Raw genomic sequence first — 24,718 nt, forward strand, 5'->3', positions numbered from 1 at the left:
TGCCCTTCCCAGGGCACCAAATCATCTATTCACAATTATAAGACTCCAAGAAGAGCTAAGATGACCATCTTGCCAATGATGGGTTACCAAGCAGGATAGCATGGAGACAAATTCCAACAGACTCTGGAGGGCTATATTCATTTTACAGTAATAAAATGACCCCAACATAGTGCTATCATTTTGATCCTCTTTAAGTATAAAGGACAACAACCTGTAATGTCTGAAATTTTAAACAATAAATAAAATGAGACCATTTCTTGAGTATAATATCATTTATCAATAAGGGCATGCAATCTGTTAGTAAAGAAAAGGACATGTGGCTCTGTGTGGAAAGACAGGAAGCTAACACAGTCTTATACGAGTTTTCTAATTTAACATAACAATATACCATTTGGACCTCCTCTGGCAATCTGAATTGGTGGGTATTTTATTTTATTTTATTTTTTAAAGGTCTCTTTCAACTTTATTTTAAAAATATATTTTAAAGTATTTTTCCATGGTTACATGATAAATGTTTTTCCCTCCCCTTTTCTCACCCCAATCCTGGAGCCAACAAGCATTCCACTGGATTATACATGTATTATCACTCAATACCCATTTCCATATTATTCATTTTTATAATAGAGTAATATTTTAAAAACCAAAATCACATATCCAATATCATACAAACAATTTAAAAATCATATGTATTTCTTCTGTGTTTCTGATCCCATAGATCTTTCTCTAATTGTGGAAAGCATTCTTTCTCATTAATCCCTCATGGTTGTTCTATATCTTTACATTGCTATTAGTAGCAAAGCCCATTACATTTGATCATTCCATAATGTTTCACTTCCTGTGTACAATATTCTCCTGATTCTGCCCATTTAGCTCCACATCAGTTCTTGGAGGTCTTTTCAGTTCATATAGAAATCCTCCAGTTCATCGTTCCTTATACCAAAATAGTATTCCATCATCTTCATGTGTTCAGCCATTCCCCAATTGAAGGGCATCCCCTCATTTTCCAAATTTTTTGCCACCACAAAGAGTGCAGCTAGGAATATTTTTGTACAAACATTTTTCATTATTATCTCTTTGGGGTAGAAACCTAGTAGTGGTATCTCTGAATCAAAGGGCATGCATTCTTTTAAAGCCCTTTGGGCATAATTCCAAGTTACCTTCCAGAATCTTTGGACCAATTCACAATTCCAATTGGTGGTTATTTTAAAAGAGGAGAGGAGACTTAGAGATCTCAGTTCTTCCTTTTTACTTCATCATAGGGAGGAGAAGGACTATTTAGATAGATCCCCACAGCTTTACTAAGCTAGGAGAATGTGACTGATTTACCCTTCTCTGGTCCTTTAAGAAATAGAATGCCACAGGGGTGGAAGGGACAGGAATGAGGAAGACTCTAAATGAACACCTTAATACAAATACCAACAACATGGAAATGGGTTTGATGCAAGGACACATGTGATACCCAGTGGAATTGTGCCTTGGCTAGGGGAGGGGCAGTGGGAGGGGGGAGGATAAGAAAAGGATCTTTGTTTCCAAGGAATATTGTTTGAAAATAACCAAATAAAATAATGTTTAAATTGAAAAAAAATAGAATGCTGGTTAGTTTATGAAACCCAGCTTCCTTTAGCAATCTTTGGATAAAAAAATATGTTGTGTCAATGAAGTCTTCACTGATTCTTTCCCTGTTGTAGAGCAGGTCACCCTAAATATAGACAGATAGATATGTCTAGGAAAGACAAAAAGGCATGTGCTTGGAGGGTAGATTCTTGTTTATAGAGTCAACTTAGAAAAACACAGAATACCTAAAGTAGTTACAGAGAACAAGTCTTTGATCTGGACAAGGGAGACAGTTCTCATGGCCACCACACAGAGTCATAAACATGTAATGTACAGAGATGGACTCTGGGAACAATGTTTCTGGGAAAGTGCACCATGAATAGGAATGTTCATTATGGGAATGGGAATTTTCAATGGACTGAAGAACTTGGGGTTTATATATATATTTTAGTGAATAAAAGAAAGGACTGAGTGGTTTACATGGAGCCTAAGGAAGCAGGAATTATAGATGAGAAAACAGAGAGGCAGACAGGTGAAGAGATTTATCCAAAATCATACATCCAGGAACTGGCAGGACTAGAATTCCAGTCCAGGTTTCATGCTTCCAAATCCAAGAATTCTTTCTATTGAACCACAGCTCTCCCCATATGTCATGGAATTATTATAACTGAATGCATCATCCTTCTCCCCATAATGTACCCATAAACAAAGGACAGTACTTTAAACACACATTCACATATATAAGCTACTTTTAAGTCCATCTCCTATACCTAATTATGATGTATAATTCCTTCCTAAAACAGAACATATAGAGTTAATGTCAAAAGACTTGAATTTAAATCTTAGTTTTTTTCTACTTACTATGCTTAAATTTTACCTCTCTCTGATCTTCATTTACTTATCAAATGAGATAATCTTTATAAAGCACTTAGCACAGTGCCTGGTACATAGTAGATGCTTAATAAATGCCTTTTTCTTATCTAAGATATTAAAGAATTAGATTAATAGTCTCATATTGTTAAATTCTCTAATCCTATCATACAAATGATGGATATTAGACATAAATTCTCACATTATTCAGCAGCAAAAGAACTGATGATCAAGGATAACATGGTAATCTCTCCTTGCTAGTACCCTCGTAGTTTTTGTGACATGAGAGGAAAACATAATATGGTAGACAAGACTGGTTTTGGAAGCAACAAGACTTGAGACCCTGTCCCTTGCTTTCTGTGACTCTGCTGTTTACTATCTTTATAGCTCTGTGCAAATCTTCTCTCTCAGCACCTTGATTTCCCTTTCTATAAAATAGGGTTGCACCAGAGGATCCCTAAAGACTTTTTCAAGTCTGTCGCCTTGTGATTCTGTGACCTTGACTAATTTCTCCTTTCATTTAGATGGATGAAATCAAGGCCAAGGACAGGATCATCTTTTCCCTGGAAAAAGAGCTGGAGACCCAGACAGGCTATGTCCAGAAGCTCCAGCTTCAAAAAGAAGCTTTGGATGAGCAACTCTTCCTGGTGAAGGAGGCTGAGTGCAACATGAGCAGCCCCAAACGAGAAATTCCAGGAAGAGCTGGAGATGGCTCTGACCACTGTGGCAGCCCTGTAAGTCTGGTCCCAGGGATGTGAACTGTGCTACCATCTTTTCTTTACTCTTTCCAACTTTACAGTTAGCCGGTTAGGCTTTTCAACACCTCCCCCACCTCAGTTCACCTCAAAGAAAAGCAATCCTACTTTCCCCTATCAAAGCCACTAGCATCTAGATAACGGGCATTTCTAAACTCTAAGCAACAGTCTGGTTGGCACCCCATTAGTATGCCCCAGGAGTCTCACAAATATCTCTTCCTTTCTCCTATAGCTGTGGTTTTAGCCCCAGGAAACCTGCCTGACTCCCAACCTATGGTCAGAATCAAATGTTGGAGGCAAACGACTTTGCCTCCAGCCAAGACTGGTAATTTTCTCCAGTGGAAGAAGACAGAATGGAAGTTGGTCAAAAGATTCATAATCTACGGGGGTCAACATTTATCATACATTGCTGATTCCAAAAATAGCCATTAGTAGATTGAAACCTTCGGAATGGCTGCCTAAAAGCTTCTAGTCTAATTTAACTACCCACAAAATTCCCTCAATGTCCATCAGTAGTAGAGAAATTACTTTTAGAACTGTAGTGATGTAAATGAGTATGTATGTTTGTTTTTATTTTGTTTTATTTTTAATAATTAGACCTACCAAATTATCTTATATCTTGATGATTATTTAGTACCTATAATACACTGATTAATTCAATGCAATTTAAAAAAAATCTCAACTTAAGTTCCATTCAAATGCCTCACTGTAGTGTGGAAGCAACCTTGTGTTTCTCATCATGGAAATGGAGCACAGGTTCAGGCAGATTTTAACCAAGCTGAAAAAAGAACAAACAAAAAATGAAAGTTCCTAGGAAGCTGTATGTCTGACTTCTGAGGATCAGCCTAGTTAAGGGGAAGGAGTTTCATCCCCAAGATAGCCATAGGGTAAACCACACCTGAAGACTACCCAGTAAGCTGGAGAGAGGTTGCAATCTGCATCAATGGGAGGAGTGTCTCATACCTAAATTTCCTAGTATTTCCCCCTTTCCTATGAGTCATAGCAGGTAATTTCTTCTCCCAAATGTTGAATTTGGCCCTTATTGGTTGGAAGAATGATGGCGAGAGATAAAGAAAAGAGCTCTCCTTCTTCCCCCCTGACCAAGAAACTATGTGATTATCACTCCTCCAACCTGGGGAGAGAAGTCAAAAAAGATTAATTTTTCTGACTGATAAGAAGTGTTCTGCTTTTGTTTTGTTTACAGGACTTACGGAGAAACCAGAAGAGAATAGCTGAGTTGAACGCCACTATAAGGAAGTTAGAGGATCGAAATACATTGCTTGGAGATGAAAGAAATGAATTGGTTTGTATTGAGTCATTACCCTTCTTCTGGGGGTCTCAGGTGCTTCAGGTCAGTTTGAACAGTAAAATAAGGAGCTATAGCTACTTCTCTCACTACAGAGAGTCAGTGTCCCTAATAGTCAACTAGGAATAGAAACGAAGTGGAATCAGGTGGACCTGAATTCAAATATAGCCTCAGACACTTCCTAGCTGGGTGACCCTGGGCAAGCCCTTTCACCCCTGTTTGCCTCAGTTTCCTCAACTATAAAATGGAGATAAACACAACACTTATCTTTCAGGTAGGAGCTAGATAAATGCTTATTCACCTCTCCTTTTCAATATCATTACTAATACATTTCTCTTTGCCTTCCCTTTCCATTAAATCCTCTAGTGTAGCCTTCCACCAAATGCCTTATCATGTTAGGGATGGTACCCTATGCTCTCACAGACTGTGCCAATGGATGATGAGCTCTGGGACATGCTACCAGGAAGCAAATTGACAGTCAATAAGACAGTGGATTTCAAGTCAGTGGACTTGGATTTCAAACCCTGCCTCAAATGACTACTAGCTGTGTGACTCTAAACAAGTTCATTGACCACTCTGAGTCTCCATTTCTTAATCAGTAGAATGGGGATAATAATAGCTCATTGAACTCCAGTGATTCTAGATGAGAGAGAGTGGCTGACAACTTTGGGCAACTCTGCCTTATGCACAAGTTAAGACATCACCTTGTGATGTCATTGGTCCTCTTCAAAAACAAAGGACAAGCAATAACAATAATCTCGCAGAGTTGTTGGGACAGTCAAATGAGGTAAGATGCATTAATCATTTTATAAGCATTAAGGTGCTACCCAAATGCTAACCATTGTTTTTAAGCTAGAAAGATTTCCATCTTGGCAGGTTACATTCCTTGTGTTTGAGAATCAGCCTTGCTAAGTTTCTTAGAATTGCTACATGTCTGACTACTAAGTAAAGAATTTTTTTAGTCCAGCGACTTATTAAACTACCCGAGGAAGCTAGATGGCACAGAAAACAGAGGCCTGAACTCCAAATCAAAAGACCCAAATTCAAATACTCCTCTCAAGCTCTGCTTACTCATTTGTCTTGCGAGAAGTGACCTCAGTGGTCCCTAAGATCCCTCCTAGCTGTAAGTCCACTTTCTTCTGATGTAGTAAAAATGTGGAATTGTGATATGGATGACCAGAATCTCTATGCTGATAAAATCACATATCTCTGAAGTATTCCTTTAAATATCTGGTATCGACACATGCAGTACCCTGTGACGATGGTCAAATTTGCTCATGCATATCAAATTATCTTTTTTTCATTTGGGAAGAAGATATATTAATAAATTTGGAGGCACTCTAGCATGTAAATTAGTAGGAAGCAAACTCAGAGAATCCCAACATTGGAAGGAGCATCACAATCCTTCTAGTCCGATCTTTGTCTGAACATGAATCTGTCCCATCTTGCCTCTGCCTCAGTACATCTGGTGAGGAAGATTCCATTCCTCCCTGAGGTGACCTATTCATTTTTAAACAACTCTAATTGTAAGTAATATTTTCCTCTTTCCTCTACACACTCCCTTATGTCAAAGCCTAATTTGTCCCCAGTTCTGTCCAGAGTCTGGGCCCAAGCAGAATAAATCTATTCACCCTTCCACTCAAAAGTGCTTTAAATACTTATGTAGAGCTCTTATACCACCCTAAGTCTTCTCTATGACTACATTCCCAGTTCCTTTCATGAATACTTATATGGCATAGTCTTTGAGTCTCTCACTTTCCTGGTTCTCCTTTTTCTAGATGTTTCAGTTTTCCTTCTTAATATGTGGCCTATAGATCTGAAATGGGTTTTCCACTGTATTCATACTAAGTTAGAGTATAGCAAGAGCTTCACCCACCTCTTGCCTTCTAGATACTATGTCTCTCTTGTTGCAGTCAAAAATACTACGGGCCTAATCAGCTGACTAGATGACCCAGTGGATAGAGCTCTAGGCCTGAAATGGTGAAAACTCATCTTCCTGAGTTCACATCTGGTCTCAGACACTTAAGCCTGTTTGCTTCAATTTCCTCACTGTAAAATCAGTTGGAGAAAGAAATGGCAAACCACTCCAGTATCTCTGCCAAGAAAACCCTAAATGTGGTCATGAGGAGTCAGACACAATTGAAATGAGTGAACATCAACAAAATCACCTACTGTTTCAGAATCTATTGTTATTGAACTTGAAGTTCACAAAAGCATTTTCCCCATAAATTCTTCTCTAGCCATTTGAGGCCCATTTGTACTTATAAAGTTGATTATGTTTCTTTTCATTCCAAATGTAAGATGTATCAAATAGATGCATCTCATAGAATTCACCGATTAAAATATTCTTAATTTCTTACCATTTTCTCCACTGTGGCTCACTCCCTCTTCTAGTTTTATAAGTTTGATATGCATTCCATCTGTGCCAACATGGATAAAAATGTTAATCATCAGAACCAAGGACAGGTCCCTGGGCTTGGCCTCACCCCACATAGCCAATCCAAGGCTTCTAAATTCTACCTCCTCAATAAGAAAGAGGTAAGAGAAGTGAATGAAATCTTAGAAAAATTAGAGTTAGTAGACATGTGGAGAAAAATAAATAGGGACAAAAAGGAATATACCTTCTTTTCTGCAGCACATGGTACATTTACAAAAATTGACCATGTATTAGGGCATAAAAACACTGCAAACAAGTGCAAAAGAGTAGAAATAATAAATGCAACTTTCTCAGATCACAATGCAATGAAAATAATAATTAGTAAGGGAACATGGAGAGGTAAATCGAAAATTAATTGGAAATTAAACAATACGATTCTCCAAAATCAGTTAGTTAAAGAACAAATCATAGAAACAATTAATAACTTCATTGAAGAAAATGACAATGATGAGACATCCTTTCAAAACCTATGGGATGCAGCCAAAGCAGTACTCAGGGGGAAATTTATATCTTTGAGTTCATATATTAACAAATTAAGAAGGGCAGAGGTCAATGAATTGGGCATGCAAATTAAAAAATTAGAAGGTGGACAAATTAAAAATCCTCAGATGAAGACTAAATTAGAGATCCTAAAACTCAAAGGAGAAATTAATAAAATTGAAAGTCAAAGAACAATTGATTTAATAAATAAGACTAAAAGCTGGTACTTTGAAAAAAATAATAAAATAGACAAAGTACTAGTCAGTCTAATTTAAAAAAGGAAAGAAATAAACCAAATTGACAGTATCCAAGATGAAAAAGGAGACCTCACCTCTAATGAAGAGGAAATTAAGGCAAACATTAAAAACTACTATGCCCAATTATATGGCAACAAATATGGCAATCTAGGTGATATGGATGAATACTTACAAAAATATAAATTGCCTAGACTAAAAGAGGAAGAAATAAATTACCTTAACAACCCCATTTCAGAAAAAGAAATTGAACAAGCCATCAAAGAACTTCCTAAGAAAAAATCCCCAGGTCCAGATAGATTCACAAATGAATTCTATCAAACATTCAAAGAACAACTAATCCCAATATTAAACAAACTATTTGACAGAATAGGCCAAGAAGGAGTTCTACCAAATTCATTCTATGACACAAACATGGTACTGATCCCAAAGCCAGGCAGGTCAAAAACAGAGAAAGAAAACTATAGACCAATCTCCCTAATGAATATAGATGCAAAAATCCTAAATAGGATACTAGCAAAAAGACTCCAGCAAGTCATCACAAGGGTCATCCACTATGACCAGGCAGGATTCATACCAGGAATGCAAGGATGGTTCAATATTAGGAAAACCATCCACATAATTGACCATATTAACAAGCAAACTGACAAAAATCACATGATTATCTCAATAGATGCAGAAAAAGCCTTTGATAAAAAACAACACCCATTCCTATTGAAAACACTAGAAAGTATAGGAATAGAAGGGCCTTTCCTAAAAATAATAAGCAGTATATATCTAAAACCATCAGCAAACATCATCTGCAATGGGGATAAACTAGAAGCCTTTCCAATAAGATCAGGAGTAAAACAAGGATGCCCATTATCACCTCTATTATTTAACATTGTACTAGAAACACTAGCAGTAGCAATTAGAGAAGAAAAAGAAATTGAAGGTATTAAAATTGGCAATGAGGAGACCAAGCTGTCACTCTTTGCAGATGATATGATGATTTACTTAAGGAATCCTAGAGAATCAATCAAAAAGTTACTCGAAATAATCAACAACGTTAGCAAAGTTGCAGGATACAAAATAAACCCACATAAGTCATCAGCATTTCTATATATCTCTAACCCATTTCAGCAGCAAGAATTAGAGAGTGAAATACCATTCAAAATCACCCTAGACAATATAAAATACTTAGGAGTCTATCTGCCAAGACAAACACAGGAACTATATGAACACAACTACAAAACACTTTCCACACAGCTAAAACTAGATCTAAACAATTGGAAAAACATTGATTGCTCATGGGTGGGACGAGCTAAATTAATAAATAAATAAATAAATTCTACCTCCTCAGTACCTCTAAGTGTCTCTGCCTTTCTTCCTTCTCATATAATCACAATTCCAGTTCAGACTCTAATAATCTCCCCTTGTTTGGGCTACTGCAACAGTACCCCTTACTTTATACCTTTCTTTTCTCTGATCCATCCTTCACATGGCTGCCAAAGAGATTTTCCTAGGTCACAGTTCAGACTATTTCATTCCTTTTCTCAGAAAACTTCTGTGATTCCTTATCATCTACAGGATGAAATATCACCTCCTCTTTTCAGCATAAAGCTTTTGGTGGGGTGTTCCCTCCCACCCCACCTTTCCAGCCTTCTTATATGTCACTCCCTTTCATGTACCCTAGATCCAGCTGAACTACCATCCTGGTATCCTCAGCTTCAATGTTCTATCTCCTATATGTGCCTGCTGCCATATAGGAGCCTTTGCACAGGCTATCCCTACCCCTTGAATACATTCCTTCCTTAGTTCCACCTTTCATCATTCATAGTTTCTATCAAATCTCAGCTAAGGCTTAAACTTTACATCCTACACAAAGCCTTTCCTGAATTTCTCATATGCTAAGGTACCTCTTCCACCATTTTTTCTACCTTGTACTTGTTTTATGTGGTTTTTTTTTTTGGATAAACTTATATAGCAAGGTTAATTGAGGTCAACCACATTACCTTATTTGCCATACCTTAGTGTACAACTTGACTCATTGTTGTTATATTTCATTTTTATTAGCCCGAACTCTAATGTAACCTAGGGTTTACTGAAGTTTCCTATTAGTTAATAAAATTGCAACCTCTTTCTCACTAATTAATCAATTGACTAAAATCCCCACTATAGGTCATTAATTGTTATTTATTGAATAGACTGGAGAAACTTCTTTTCTAAATAGTAGTTACTCATATTTATTTACAAATAAAATCAATGGCTTAAATAACTAATATTCTGGTTTTGAGAAAATTCATAATAGTAGATGAGTCCTCTTCACTTCTAAAAACATAATTTCATCATTATGTAAATTGCATATACTAACGTCTTAACAAGTTTCTTCACATTTTTCATAAGCCAAATTGATATTCATAGAAAATAAACTAGGCAAGCCCTTTTTTGTCCTTACATCAGTCATTCCAGTAAAGTTTTTCCAGCATACACCATACTTCAACACCTTTCCCAGATTCTTCTTAGAATTTTTTTATAACGGATTTTTATAAATATAACAGCTAAGATAGTTTGACGAAGAAGATATTTCCCACTTTCTTCCTCCCTCTCTCTTCCACAGACTCCTCATAGATCCTCATAGATCCAAAACAAACATACATATTCTGCCACGCTCAATAAGGAGAAGCAATTCATGTTGTGGTTGAGTCATTTTTCAATTGTGTTGAGCTCTTCTTGACCCCATTTAGATTTTCTTGTCAATGATCCTAGAATGGTTTGCCATCTCCTTCTACAGCTCATTTTACAGATAAGGAAACTGAGGAAAACTGGGTTAAATGACTTGCCCAGGGTCATACAGCTAGTGTGTGTCTGAGACCAAATTAGAACTCAGGAAGCTGAGTCTTGTGACTCCAGGCCTGGGCACTCTATTGTTGTTGTGCTACCTAGTTGCCCTCATATCAAGACCTTTTTCAACTTACTTGAAACTGCCAACATAAATTGTCTTTTCTGAAACATTAGGTTTGTCTCTTAAAGATGTGGTTACAGGGAACATCTAGATGGCTCAGTGGATTGAGAGTCAGGCCTCGAGATAGAATCCTGATTTCAAATCTGACCTCAGCTACTTCCCAGCTGTGTGACCCTGGGCAAGTCACTTAACCCCCATTGCCTAGCCCTTACCATTCTGCTGCCTTGGAAACAATACATATGTTGATTCTAAGATAGAAGGTAAGGATTTTTTAAAAAGAGGCAGTTACAGTGCCTATAGTTTCTGTGACAAGCAAGAATGGCATCAGTCAGACAATAAACATTTATTAAATGCTTTCTATAATACCAAAGAGCATTTTAAAAATATAGCCCCTGCTTTCAAGGAGCTCACAATCTTAAAAGTGGAGACCACATATAAAAATTGTACATGTTAGATATATACACTATAAATGGCAGTCCATCTCAGAGGGAAGATATTAGCAATGGAGAGGGGAAAGTGGGGGGACAGGGGAAGATTTCTGCAGAAGAAAGGATTTGAACTGAGGCTTGAATGAAGACAGGGAAGACAGGAGGTGGAGATGTGGAAGGAGAACATTTCAAGCATGAGGGAGGGACAGTCATTGAAAGGTATGTGGTGTCAAGACATATTGTGTCATGTGTAAACAATAGCAGGGAGGCCAGTGGACCATACAGTATATGGAGAAGAGCAAAATGTCAGAAGACTGAAAAGGTAATAATGGCCCAGACTGTAAAGGGTTACGAGAATCAGAGGACTTTAGAGTTGATCCTAGGGACACTAGGGAGCCACTGGAGTTTATTAGGTAGGAAAGTAACGTGATCAGGCCTAATTTTTAAGATAATCACTTTGGCAGATGAATAGAAGATATTTTAGAGAGGAAAAATTCTAGGCAAGGCAGCAAGACCAACCATAAGGCTATTGTAAAAGTCCAGACATGAGGGGAGAAGGGTCTACACCAAGATAGTGGCTGTGTGAATAGAGAGAAGAGAATGTATACTAATGATGTTATTAGGTAGAGATAAAAAGTCTCAGCAATAGATTGGAAGGGTGAGAGAGAGCCAAGGATGGCATTGAGGTAGCCTAGGTAATGGAGAGGACATTGACGCCTCCCATAATAGAATATAAGTTTGATGTCAGGAATGGGTTCATTTTTTTTTCACTGTGTGCTCAATGCTAGCACATCCTAGCACATAGTAGGCACTTAAGAGAGGTTTATTGATTGACTAATTGATGGTACCTGTAAGAAAAAAATGCATACATATATATGTGTGTGTGTATATATATATATATATTTACATATATATATATATATATATGCCAAGTAGAGATCAACTGCTAATTTGTTTTATAGAACTTAGGGCCTTTAGTCTAAAGAAAATAAGACTAATAGTAATTATAATTGCTTATCTTCAAATAGTTAAGGGTCATCATGTTGAAGAGGAATTAGACTTGTTCTATTTAATCCTAGAAGACAGGACTAGGAGCAGTGGTTTTGAGCTGAACATAATTAGATTTATGTTCAATATAAGGAAAAGCTTCCTAACTATTGGAGCTATCCAAAACTGACTAAATAAGATAGTAAGTTCTCCATCATTGGAGGTCTTGAAGAAGAAATTGGATAGGCTTCTTTCAAGAATATCCGAAAAGTTTCCTATTCAGGTATGGATTAAACCTCACAACAGTTCCTTACAAAAATTGATCCTGTGTGTGTGTGTGTGTGTGTGAGAGAGAGAGAGAGAGAGAGAGAGAGAGAGAGAGAGAGAGAGAGAGAGAGTTGAAGAGAGGGAGACAGATAGACAAAGTGACAGGCAGATAGAGACAGAGGGAGACAAAAAGACAGGCTGAGAAACAGATACAGAGAACAGAAATAGAAAAGAAACAGAGACAGAGACAGAGAAAATCAGAGAAATAGAAATAGAGAGACAAAAGCAGAGGCAAAGACAGATTGACAGATAAAGACAGACAAAAAGACAGAGGCCCAATAAGAGACAGAGACAGACAGAGATGGAGAAGAGAGAAACAAAGAAACAGAAAGACAAAGAAGCAGAAACAAAAAATCAGAGGAGATTGAGACAGGGACAGACAAAAACAGAGAGTGAGAGAAATAAGGACAGTGTACTTGTGGAGGGGGGGAATTATTTGTGAATGTATGTGGGTGAATGAATGAAAGGTGGAAAGGAATGAGAACAGATTTTGTTTAGGAGAAGAGATTTGATTTGTCCTTTGAAGAATCCATAAAGTGTGAATGGAGAAAAGAAGAGAGAAAGGGCATGCCAGGTAGGAGAAATAACATGAGCAAAGGTTTGGTGATGAGACTAAATATAATGTTTGAAGGACAATGAAACTAGATGAGGCCAGAGATTGTTTATCTGTTTGTTTTATTTTTTTTTAAGGGGAGATGGAGTTGAGAGAATCATCTTGCTTATTTCTTTTCACAGTTAAAACGTGTACGAGAAACTGAAAAACAATGTAAGCCTCTCCTGGAAAGGAACAAGTGCCTCACCAAGAGAAATGACGAGCTGATGCTGTCCCTTCAGCGGATGGAGGAAAAGCTGAAAGCTGTCACCAAGGAAAATTCTGAAATGGTTTGTATCATCAGAAGTGCAAAATAGCACTTTTTCTTGGAATAATACAGAAGGAAGTAAGTGAGGCTAAGCTTCAGAAAACCAGGACTCCTGAAGTTTACTGAGCTTATGATACTCCTTTCCCTGAGTCTCAGTTTCCACATCTGAAAAATGAGAGTAACAATACCTGCACAATTTACCTCTCAGCGCTGTTGGGAGGAAGGGAAAGTGATTTGTAACACACAATGTGATGATCATCCATAGTCATAATAGGCATAATAATAGTAAACAGTAGTAATGTTATTCCATAAAGTTGACTCATTAGCGGAAACAGAAAAAGGAGCTCATTTCTTTAAGTCTGATTTCCTCTACAGCCAGGTCCCAAATAGATTAGTGCAAATAATGAAGCCATAGAAGTGTTCACATGTATCTGACTTAGCACAATTTGAATTTATAATTATGTAAAATATGGTACTTGGTTTTTGCCCCAATGAAATACGTGGTTTGGATTTGAATAATGTGGCTATTTCAGGAGATTCATTGTTTGCACTAATCAGGACCTAGCTGCAATATAAGCTAGCTTCAGAGATTACTCACTTCCATACCATGATCTGTCTATATGTTTAGAACTTTAAGATTGCTTCCAGGAAACTCAGAGCATCTCCCTGTGAGTCATGGGCAAACACCAAAACCATCAGAGCTTCCCTGAGCAAGGTTTAAGCCCAGCTTTTTAGCCAGCTATGTACAGGGATTTCTTTCTAGGAATTATGTTACCATGGAATTGATAGGGGTAATATCCCCCTGAGCCTCCTGCTATAATAATATGAAGATGGAATATTCCTGGATGCCATCACATGCAATTCTGTGTAAACTGTCCATATGACTCAGTTCATGGTAGAATCCAAGACATAAATAACTACATAAATAACCACAAATGCACTGGTTTGCATTTTCTACAGTAGATAAAATGTAGTTAGGAAGGTATTAGGATCTATCTCCAAGCCTAGGAGAATCTAGCTTCTCCATGCACTTTCTGTGCTTTTCAAAAGTCTCATATTTCCTTGATGATGAAATGCTCCTCCCTCCTTTCAGGAGAGGTAGGAGACTATAGGGATGAAATATGGCATTAGACCATATCATTTTATTAAGTTTATTTTGCCTAAGTGTTTTTCCTTATTAGATTGGAAGGTTTGTTGGGCAGATGGGGGAGGATGTCTATGAGGAAATAGCCTTGGCATAAGAACAAAAGTCAAAAATATATTTTTAATTGTCTCCTTTTCTACCTTGTTTGTGTTACGATTTTTAACTTAGAGAGATAAAATGACATCACATCCTCCCTTGAAGAAGTTAAAGTCTCTGAATGACCTTGACCAAGCTAATGAAGAGCAGGAAACAGAATTTTTAAAACTTCAAGTCATTGAGCAGCAAAACATCATTGATGAATTAACTAGGGTAAGTCATAATTATACCTTATCTATCATTAGTAGGTACATCACAGAGATCAACATTGTTGGTAAGATCAACTCAAGGACCACCTTTTATGAGGCCTTCCTCTTCCCCCATCAAACTACTTTAAAATATTTTTGTATTACTAATCTCTGTCTTCATTGTTTTCTTCCAAAAGAATGTAAACTCTCTGAGGACAAGAAATTATTCATTTTTAATTTTGTATCCCCAATGTCTGTATAGCACCTGGACCTTCATCAATGTTTATTTGATTGGAAACAAAATTGTCCTCAAGATTAGCCTGGTATTTTGGCACAAAGACTGCTGGGCACAAATTGGCTTAGTAAGCATCAAGATGGTATACAATTTGGTACAAACTTGTCATGGAATACCCTTCAGTCACAAGATTCATTCTGTCACTCAGACAAAAAATATTTATTAAAACTTGCTTTGAGACAACTCCAGTAATACTAAAAACACTAGTCTTGGGAATCTAGAGGTCAGGGTTTGAAACTTGGTTCTTATACTTCCTTCTGCAAATCAAGACATCATCCCATGACATCACTGATCTTTGAAAACGAAGGGTGAATACTAACAACTTCTTAGCTGCATGGTCAAGGGCAAGTCACTGAAGTTTTCTTTGCCGTAGTTTCTCCTCTGTCAATTGGATTAAAAAGTTTGTACTACCTAACTCAACATGATTATCATGAGGGAAATCTTAAAACACTATGCAAATGAAGATTGCTATCTTGTTATGACCAAGGAAGCCATACAAGTTTAAAGGAACTCTGGAGATTTGTCTAGTCTAGTTCCCTCATTAGATCAGAAAACCTGAAAAGCTAAATGGCTTATCAAAAGTCACTTGGGAAAGTAGAAGACAGAATTCATGGATGTATAATATTCTTAGAGTAATTACATGAGGCCTTAGTGAAACCTAGAACATACTCAAAAAACTTAATTTCAAAATATACTAACTCGTACTATGTCCCATATTTTAAAAATGCTATCATATGAGTTGGATTAAACAGTTATTACCTTACCCATTTTAAAATGAAGAAACTGAAATTCAGAGAGCATAACAAAACCATTAACTAAGTGTGTGATCATTGGTTTTTGTGTCAAAAAAATCTCTGTATTAGATGCCTCCGGGGGCAGTTTTGGTTGGAGGTATTATTAATGCAGGACTCTTACTCCCCAGTGTTAGCCCTGGGTGTTATAATTAGTAACAGATCTGACAGCAGAATGGTTCTACTCATAGGTTCTAATTCCATCATTTTCCCCATTGTACCCTCTTGACTGAATTCAACCAACTGTAGAATAGCTAGTGGGATGCTGGATTCCCTAAGGCCTGGATCTATTTCCTTTTGGCCTTTCCATCTTCAGCACCTAGAAGAATGTACTTGATTTGATTAAAGTTTGTTGAATGGAAAAGAATTGACTCAATCAGTTGCAATGATAAATTTACTTTAAAACTAAGAAACCCTTTGAGATCTGGAGGACTCCTTTGTCCTTTAGGAGAGTCCAAATGAACAAGCAGTACCACATAGGGCTAGAAGTTAACAAAATTTTACTGCTACTTCTAAGGGGAGGAGAACAGAAACCAATGGGAACAGTCTTGGTATGTAACCTCAATTGCTTTCAGTGCACTGGGGGAAGGAGGGATGGCTTCAGATGTGCACTGCACAATGGGATGTATAGTCCAGAACAAATACCAAGAGTCCTTCAGGGCCAAATTTTATATAATGTGGTAGATGAAAAATCTACTTATTGGAGACTGCCCAACATATATAAAGGAAGATTGTAGTAGTATAGTTGTGAACAGTGAAATGAGGGTATTTTCCAAATTTCCAAAGGAGTAAAGAATTAGGGGAAGGGATACAGAAAAATTAATTTTATCTGTTCCAATGATCAAGGAGGAGGGGGTGGCTTTGGAAACTGGGTGGCATAGTCTCTGGGTCAAACATGAATCCTAAGAAGACTGGGGCCATACCAGTGAAATTATTTTCACCAGCTCACATCCTTAATGATGAAGTGACTTAAGGTATAAGCTAAGTGGTTATATAGTAAATCAAATCTTATGAGATTCCCTCCCACCTCACTCTGGAATGATTGGAATACCCAATGATACTTCCCAAGTTTGACTTAGCACAGAACAAATGGCCCAAGAGGACCTGAAAATGTCCCAAGTCATAACAGATTTCACAAGAGAAATTTTAGAAATAGTAACTAAAGCTCAGTGGGGTTTTAGTGACTGGTATATAACCATAAGACCATCTTTAGGCTCAACTGTAGGCAGAGGAGGGTCCAAGATGTCTTTAGACATCTTGATATAACCACTTGATCAATTTACTCAGAACTTGTGTCAGCTCTTGCAAAATCAAAATGATTGTGATCTTCCCTGCAAATTCCTTAAATATTTCAAGGATGCTTTAGGAAGATCCAGATCACTTAGGGGTCACATAGACCCTTTTCCACACTCTGAATTGCTCTAGGCTAGCATGAGTCCAAGTTGAGGATGTAGAAAGGGGAGCCAAACCCAAGTATGTGAGAGCACACAATAGCAAAACTGTTACCACAAAATACAAATCTATCAATCACTAATAAGCCTGCTATGAAATACCCTTGAGGTTCTACTGCAATTACCTTGAACAGAAGGTATGCAAAATAAAAATGAGGTGTGTGGACTGTTCTAAGTTGCCCACATGTTTTCTCCCTCAGAACTCAAAAATGCATGGAATGAAATAGTGGGGATGACATAGCACAAAGGGGTCAGATAAAGGATAAAATGAAGGGAAGATGAAAGAAATAACTTCAGGAATAAATGTTCTTAGGGAGCCTTTACCTGGTTCCTGTGACTACTATCATAACAAATTCACAGAATGTAAGAGATGGAAGGGTATTAGAACATAAAATTAGAGCTGAAAGAAAACTGAGAACATAAAATATCAGAGCCAGGACAGATTATAGAGGAAGAAAAACAAAAATATAGACTGTTAATCCTGGGAGGACCTTTAAAAATATAGAATGTCAAAACTAAAAGAGACCTTAGAATATAAGTATTTTAAATGTCAGAGCTTCAAGTGACCTAAACACACAAAATATTAGGCTAGATGGAGACCTTGGAGATAATTTAAATTCAACTCAATCATTTCACAAATGAAACAGCTGAGGTCCAGTGAGGCAAAGAGAAATCCAAAGTCATGAAATACATTCATATACAGAACCACTGTTTAAAGAAAGAAACCTATCTCTGTAAAGATTAAAATTTAAGAATATGGGGAGACTGAGGCAGGTAGAAATTAGTTTCTCTCTGCAAGGAGTATTATATATTTTTAGAGGTTTATTAAAGGTTAAAGATTAAAGAAAATACAGAATAAGAAAAAACACGTGCCTAGGCCAGATAACCTCACATCACGGAAGAGACACATCTGCTCCAAAACAGAAGTCCAAAAGAAGACCCAAAAACCTTTGCCACCAGCTTAAATCCTTCCTCCATCTCGGCCCACCTCAAAATTCCTGTGAGATTACAAAGCATTTTGGGGAAGTGGAGCAAAGGCTTGTGGGGATTGTAGTCCTGGATTCGAGTCTATTTTTTACATTTCTCTGTTTGATCCTCTGGGAAGAAGTCCTTCCCCAAAGGATCATAAAAACATAATCAATTTAAAGATTACAATAATTTGAGGATAAGGGAAAAAAAGAACAAAACCAATAATTACTGGACGCATTGACAGAAAGCCAGTTAGGGGGCAGTCCCCTTTGGCATAAAAGTTTACATACAGATAAATGTTCAATCAACCATACCCAAAGTTCAATTTTGTGCAACTTGTGGTCTGGAGGCTTCTTCATGGTGCTTCTCCAACAGTTCAGTTCTGGATTCAGAGAGGTAGCATCTTCTTTACCTAAAATTCTTCTCAAAAGGAATTTAAACTTTGCAATTTAAAATAATAATATTTTTTTATATCTCTGCCATCAGAATATTTCTCTTTTTTTGTTTATTTATTTAATTAATTAATTTAGAATATTTCCCATAGTTTCCCACCCCTCCTCCAATAGCCAATGAACAATTCTACTGGGTTTTACATGTGTCATTGATATTATTAATATTTGCACTAAGGCACTCATTTAGAGTCTTCATCCCCAATCATATCCCCTTGATCCATGTGATCAAGCAGTTGTTTTTCTTCTGTATTTCTACTTCTACAGTTCTTTCTCTGGATGTGGATAATGTTCTTTCTCATAAGTTCCTCAGAATATTTCTTTCTGTTGATTGCAACAAATCTGAAAATTTATCAGGGTAGAATAGTGTTCTTAGGAATCAAATGGCTGCAAAGATTTGGGGGAGGAAATGTAAAGAAAGGCTTTTAATATGTTACAAAGAACAATGATGCTGTCTTCATAATACAACAATATGACATTCCATACCAAATGGGTCTCACAAACTCTTTATTCTTATTTTCCAGGACCGGGAAAAGCTTATCCGTCGCAGAAAACATAAAAGAAGTTCCAAGCCAATTAAGGTAAAAATGAAAACTAGGTTATTATGTGTTTGGCACATATTACTATGGAAGTAGGCTTGCTAGGGAAATCTCCTGCAAAGATATGATGAGCCAGCTGTTGTCAAGCTGGACTATAACACTGCTTTAGGGAAGGAGGGAAGAGGTAAACTCTCTCCTTAACTACTCTCATAAATGAAAAAAATGTATGCTTTCATTAGTCCATTTGCTTTCATTCATGTTTATTCTGTCTTCTCAATTTTGAGAGGCATCTTAGTTCAATGATAAGCAAGTTGTGCCATAAACCGAAGTGGCAATCTGAGGTATTAGCCATTTATCCACCTTGTATAAATCACTTTCTCTCCCTATATTTTAGTTTCCTCAATTATAAAAACAAGGGAAACAAACTAGAAGGTCTTTAATATGCCCCCTAGTTTTAAAATCTCATAATTGTGATTTTGTGCTAAAAAGTCACAGGAAACCTTCTTAGGTGTGCTAGAAGCCTATAACTATTTTCATATATTACTTGGTTACTCTTAGTCTCCAGAATTCAGAAGTTCCCCAAATCTAGATTTCCCTACCTTTCCATTGATTGTCTGGAATCCCAGAGGACTGACATCATTTGAACTGACATCACTAGAGCACAAAACACTAATCTTTGAACCTTATGGAGCTGTCCATGCTGAGCCCATCAGTGTTTCTATAAGATAAACAACCCAAAGCCAATAGTTCTCTTTGGGAAATATTAGGAGGATAAACCATGTTCAAATTCTGTCCTATCCATATTCTGCTAAGAGAGATCTAGATATTAACAATTACTTTTTCATACTTGCTACATTCATTTATTCATGTCAGTCTTCATTACTTGAGGTAATAATAATAATAAAATATTTCTATATTCGAACTGATGCTCCCCAAACCATGTAGACAAATAGCTGTTTTGTTTCCTCCTTTAGAGGCCTATTTTAGACCCATTTATTGGATATGATGATGACTCCATGGATTCAGAAACATCATCCATGGCCTCCTTTAGGACAGACAGAACACCAGCTACTCCAGATGATGACTTAGATGAGGTAAGCCTTCTCTCTGCTCTGTCATTTTAGGGGGATTGTCACCATCAAGGCCTCCTCCCTGAAAAATAAAATTCTACTTCTTTTCTATGATAGTTTCTTTGCAATCAATACTCATTAACCTACATGTAGGGTAAATGTTTAAAGACACTATTGAGTTTCCAACTTGTTGCTAACTTCATACAAAGTCTCTTCTTGGAGCAGAATCAAAGCTTTATCTCCTTGATTTCAACTCAGCCATCTGAAAACTTTTCTTTTATAAGAAAACAGTTACCTCCCATATCCCTCATTCAAAGATAAGAGCCTGAGAACCATCTGTAAGAAAGGATCGATGAAGGCCAGGCTAATGGAGATCTCTTTGAAAATAGACATTGTCCATTCCTGGCATGTAATGGGGAGCAGAAAGGAGATAGGCAGAGGAATATGAAGAAAACGGATAAAGATCTTGTTTTTTATTTTTGTTTTTCAAGCTGAATCATCACAAAGAGACCTATTTCTTTTAGGCTAAGAATTAATCCTAATCTTTTTGTTTATTATCTAAACACAGGCTCAAACCCACATCTAAACATTTTATTTGTAATTTATTAAGGTTTCAATAAAGGAGGCAATGGCAGAGGAATGAGAGAAAAAGGGAAAGTGGATGAAGGCCAGCCCTATGGTCTTCCCCCCTTTCAAATTGGTCTTCAGAATCTGGAGGCCTGAGGCTTCTGGGCCTTGGCCCCCTTTTTTGCCAACTGCTTCTAATCCCTAACTTATGATCCAACTAAGTCCTATTTTGTTGAGTCAAAGGGATGTGTAGGGGAGAGAAATCCAAGGGAATGGATTAGGTGGCTCTGCTCAGAGTGAGTCCAACAAAATCCCTGTTGAGAATCATAGAGTTGTTAATTGAGTCTCAGTGGAGGTATTGAGGGTCTCTAGAAGGAGTCAGGTCCCAAATGGAAGAGAAATCTGGTCGAGCTCTTTCTCTGCTTCAGGAAAAATGCTCCTTCTTCTTCCCTTCCAAGGCTGGAAGCCCTTGACCATGGATTCAGAGTTCTCTCCTTCTCTCAGAACTCCCAGGATTCTCTTGCCCTTCCCCTGCTTCTCCTCTTGCTGATCTGTCCATCAGCCTGGCTTCTCATCTTTCTTCCTTATTTTACAGAACTAGCCTCTTCTAAAATCTTTCTCCGATGCCCATTGTGGTATGGAGATAATGCCGATTTCTCCAAAGCAAGCCCTAAATCCTAGTAGGTCCTACCAATGAGGAAAGGCTTTGAGTACAGACCTCCCAATGAACTTCATGATTGTTGTTTAAGGACCAGCCTAGCTAACTTTGAAGTGCATCATTATCACCAGGTGTTTGACATCTGGATAGCCATTTGTTTTAGCCAAGCAAATCATAAAGATTGTGTACTAAAATATATTGCCTTGGGATATCCATAAAGATAAAATATCTATAAACATTCTCTTTGCCAGGACAAAAAGTTAAAAAGGGGCTACTGAAAACATCTACTGCACCTACAACTCATTCTAACAATGTACAAATATTCCACTGGGTGAAAATTTCCATCATCTCATCAGTGTGGGTATAGCTGCCACCAGAGCTGATAGTATTTCCATCCAGAAGTCACTGTGAGGGGACAGCTGGGTAGCTCAGTGGATTGAGAGCCAAGTCTCGAGATGTCCTGGGTTCAAATCTGATCTCAGACACTTCCCAGCTATGTGACCCTGGGAAAGTCACTTAACCCCCATTGTCTAGCCCTTACCATTCTTCTGCCTTGGAACTAAAACACGGTATTGATTTCAGGATGAAAGATTAAGGGTTTAAAAAGAAAAGAAGTCAATGACCAAATAAAATAATGTTTAAAGTGAAAAAAATAAAATGGAAAAAAAAAGAAAGAAAAGAAGTCACTATTGCTGGGAGCCATCACAATGTGGCCTGATGGCTCCCAGCAACTATGACCAAAAAAATTGATCATATGATCATTAAGAAGTATATTTTGGATTGAACTGAAGTGAATCAAATTGCATGGATTTCAAGTGACAGATCTGTATTTGAAATCTTTCTGGTTTTTTTGCAATTGACAATACCAATGAAATCAGAATGCTGTTGTTATTGTTTTTAATGTGAATTAAGGAAGACAAAATTTTTCTGAAAACCCCAAGGTCAAGTCCCCTATCTGACCCATACTGGCTATAGGATCCTGAACAAGTCACTGAAACTCTTGATGCTCTAAAATTTTTTTTAAAGCTACACATTGCAGAGAAAGATTTGGTCTTCTCTTACTTCCATTTCCCAACATAATTAGTTCCCCCAGTTCTCTTTGATTTATTCTATGTACTTATTTCATTGATTAATTAACAAAGTGGGGTGAGGCCATAACTTTTAGCTCTATCTCATTTAATCAACCAATACACATTTATGAAGCACCTAATGTAAAAAATAAAAGTATCTGGGCCAGAATTCTGAGCTGAAAAAAAGTGACCCTCAAACTCTATTCGTCCATAAATAAAGCTGGATTTTTCAGCTCAGGATTCTGGCCCAGATACTTTTATTTCTTATACTACTATGTGCTGGACACCGTGCTAAGCCCTGTAGATATGTAAGACAGTAGAAGTGAAATGTTGAAACTTGTAGTTTCACCCACTTTGTTAATAATGATCCTAAAGGAAATGAGGGGAGAAGTCCTGACTTTTAATCTGAGGAATAGAGACTTGACCTATGATGTAATTAGTATAGAAAACTCTAGGGTGAAGAAACTCCCGCTGCCATGCAGATTGGCACCTTTTCTGTAACTTATAGTCTAAAAATGTTTTCTAGAGGGTAGCTAGATGTTGATAGTGCAAAATAGTGTTGATAGTGTTGATAGATAGATAGTGCAAAAAAGAACCAGGCCTGGAGTCAGGAGGACTTGAGTTCAAATTTGGCCTCAGATACTTCCTAACTGTGTGACTTTGGGAAAATACATTAACCCCAATCACCTAGCCCTTGCTACTCTTCTGCCTTAGAAATGATACTGTAATAGGGAGAGGACTCTCTGTCACATACTCCTGTCAATCACTCTATCATTTGCATTACACAGTCTTTAAAAACCTCCTCTCTCTATTACATTACTTAGTATTGATTCTAAAACAGAGGGTAAAGTTTGTTTTTTTAAGAGTTTTCTAGAGCACTAAGAGGTTGAGTGACTTATTCAAGATCCCATAGCCATTATGGGTCAGACATAGGACTTGAACTCAGGTCTTTGTGTCTTTAAGTTCAGCTGTCAGTCCATTACTCCAGTGCCTGTCTATCTGTCTGTCCTGCTTTCCTCTCTTTCTCTCTCTCTTAAAAAAAAAAAAACTCTTACCTTCTATTTTAGTATCAATTCTAAGACAGAAGAGTAGCAATGTGGGTAATTTGGGTTAAGTAACTTCCTTAGGGTCACTCATCTAGGAAGTGTCTAAGGTCAAATTTGAACCCAAATCCTCCCTTCTCCAGGTCTGGTGCTCTATCCACTGTGCTATTTAGCTGCCCCTGTTCTATTCTCTTGATTTTTACCTAAGGAAACCCTACCTTTTAGAATTGATAAAGTCTACAATGGAATCAAATTGCAATCTGTTGGGACAATAAAAAATCAACAAATGATCAAATGTTCCTTTTCTTAAAAAAATAATCCAAGAGACCAAATCTTACTATTTTTTAAAACCTAGTCAAGATATGTCTATGCACATAAGGTGTTATGTGGACTGCTGCAATGTCCCTTCTGCCACCCCTCTCTACCCACAACTGGCCAAACTGTGTGCTGCATCAGTAATTAATCCATTGGTTTCTTTGTTCAATTTCTCAAGAGTTTAGCAGCAGAAGAATCTGAGCTTCGGTTTCGCCAGTTAACAAAAGAATACCAGGCTCTCCAGAGAGCTTATGCCCTTCTGCAGGAGCAGACTGGAGGCATCATAGATGCTGAACGAGAAGCCAAGGTTAGTGTTGCTTGGAGAGAGGGCTTTTAGCTGGCTCAGACCAGGAGCAGCAACAATCACTGATTGGCAACCACAGAAACAAGGGTTTTGTGAATGTGTGTGTGTGTGTATGTGTGTATTTCAGAGAGAGAGTGTGTGTGTGTGTTAGAGGAAGAGAGAATGTGTGTGTGTATTTGTTAAAAAGTGTGTATGTTACAGAAGAAAAACAACTGTTTGATTACATGGGTTGAGGGTATATGATTAGGGATGTAGATTCTAAATGAACATCCTAGTGCAAACATCAACAACATGGAAATAGGCTTTGATCAAGGACACATGTAATACCCAGTGGAATTGTGCGTCAGCTATGGGAAGGGGTGGGGGAGGGAAGGGAAAGAATATGATTCTTACAACCAAGGAATAATGTTCTAAATTGACTAATTAAATAAATTTTTCAAAAAAAAGTGTGCGTTAAAGGGAGAGAGAATAGTTGTGTTAAAAAGAAAGTGTGTGTGTTAGAGGAAGAGAGTATGTGTGTGTGTGTGTTAGAAAGTGTGTATGTGTCAGAGGAAGAGAGAGTGTGTG

General features: G+C 37.4%; 1 protein-coding gene across 3 annotated transcripts in view; it reads left to right on the top strand.

Moving 5' to 3' along the window:
• The window catches only part of JAKMIP2 (janus kinase and microtubule interacting protein 2), a 225,893-nt gene that overhangs the window by 148,016 nt on the left and 53,159 nt on the right, over window positions 1-24,718 (top strand). For all 3 annotated transcript variants that reach the window (XM_001380683.5, XM_007474041.3, XM_056811596.1), the window contains exons 4-10: window positions 2,949-3,158; window positions 4,384-4,482; window positions 13,078-13,224; window positions 14,515-14,655; window positions 19,110-19,166; window positions 20,099-20,218; window positions 24,026-24,154. In XM_001380683.5, coding sequence (XP_001380720.2) covers window positions 2,949-3,158; window positions 4,384-4,482; window positions 13,078-13,224; window positions 14,515-14,655; window positions 19,110-19,166; window positions 20,099-20,218; window positions 24,026-24,154 — 903 coding nt within the window. The remainder of the gene's footprint in view (window positions 1-2,948; window positions 3,159-4,383; window positions 4,483-13,077; window positions 13,225-14,514; window positions 14,656-19,109; window positions 19,167-20,098; window positions 20,219-24,025; window positions 24,155-24,718) is intronic.

The sequence above is a fragment of the Monodelphis domestica genome, chromosome 1, assembly GCF_027887165.1.
Source record: "Monodelphis domestica isolate mMonDom1 chromosome 1, mMonDom1.pri, whole genome shotgun sequence".
In the NCBI taxonomy this organism is placed as follows: Eukaryota; Metazoa; Chordata; class Mammalia; order Didelphimorphia; family Didelphidae; genus Monodelphis; species Monodelphis domestica.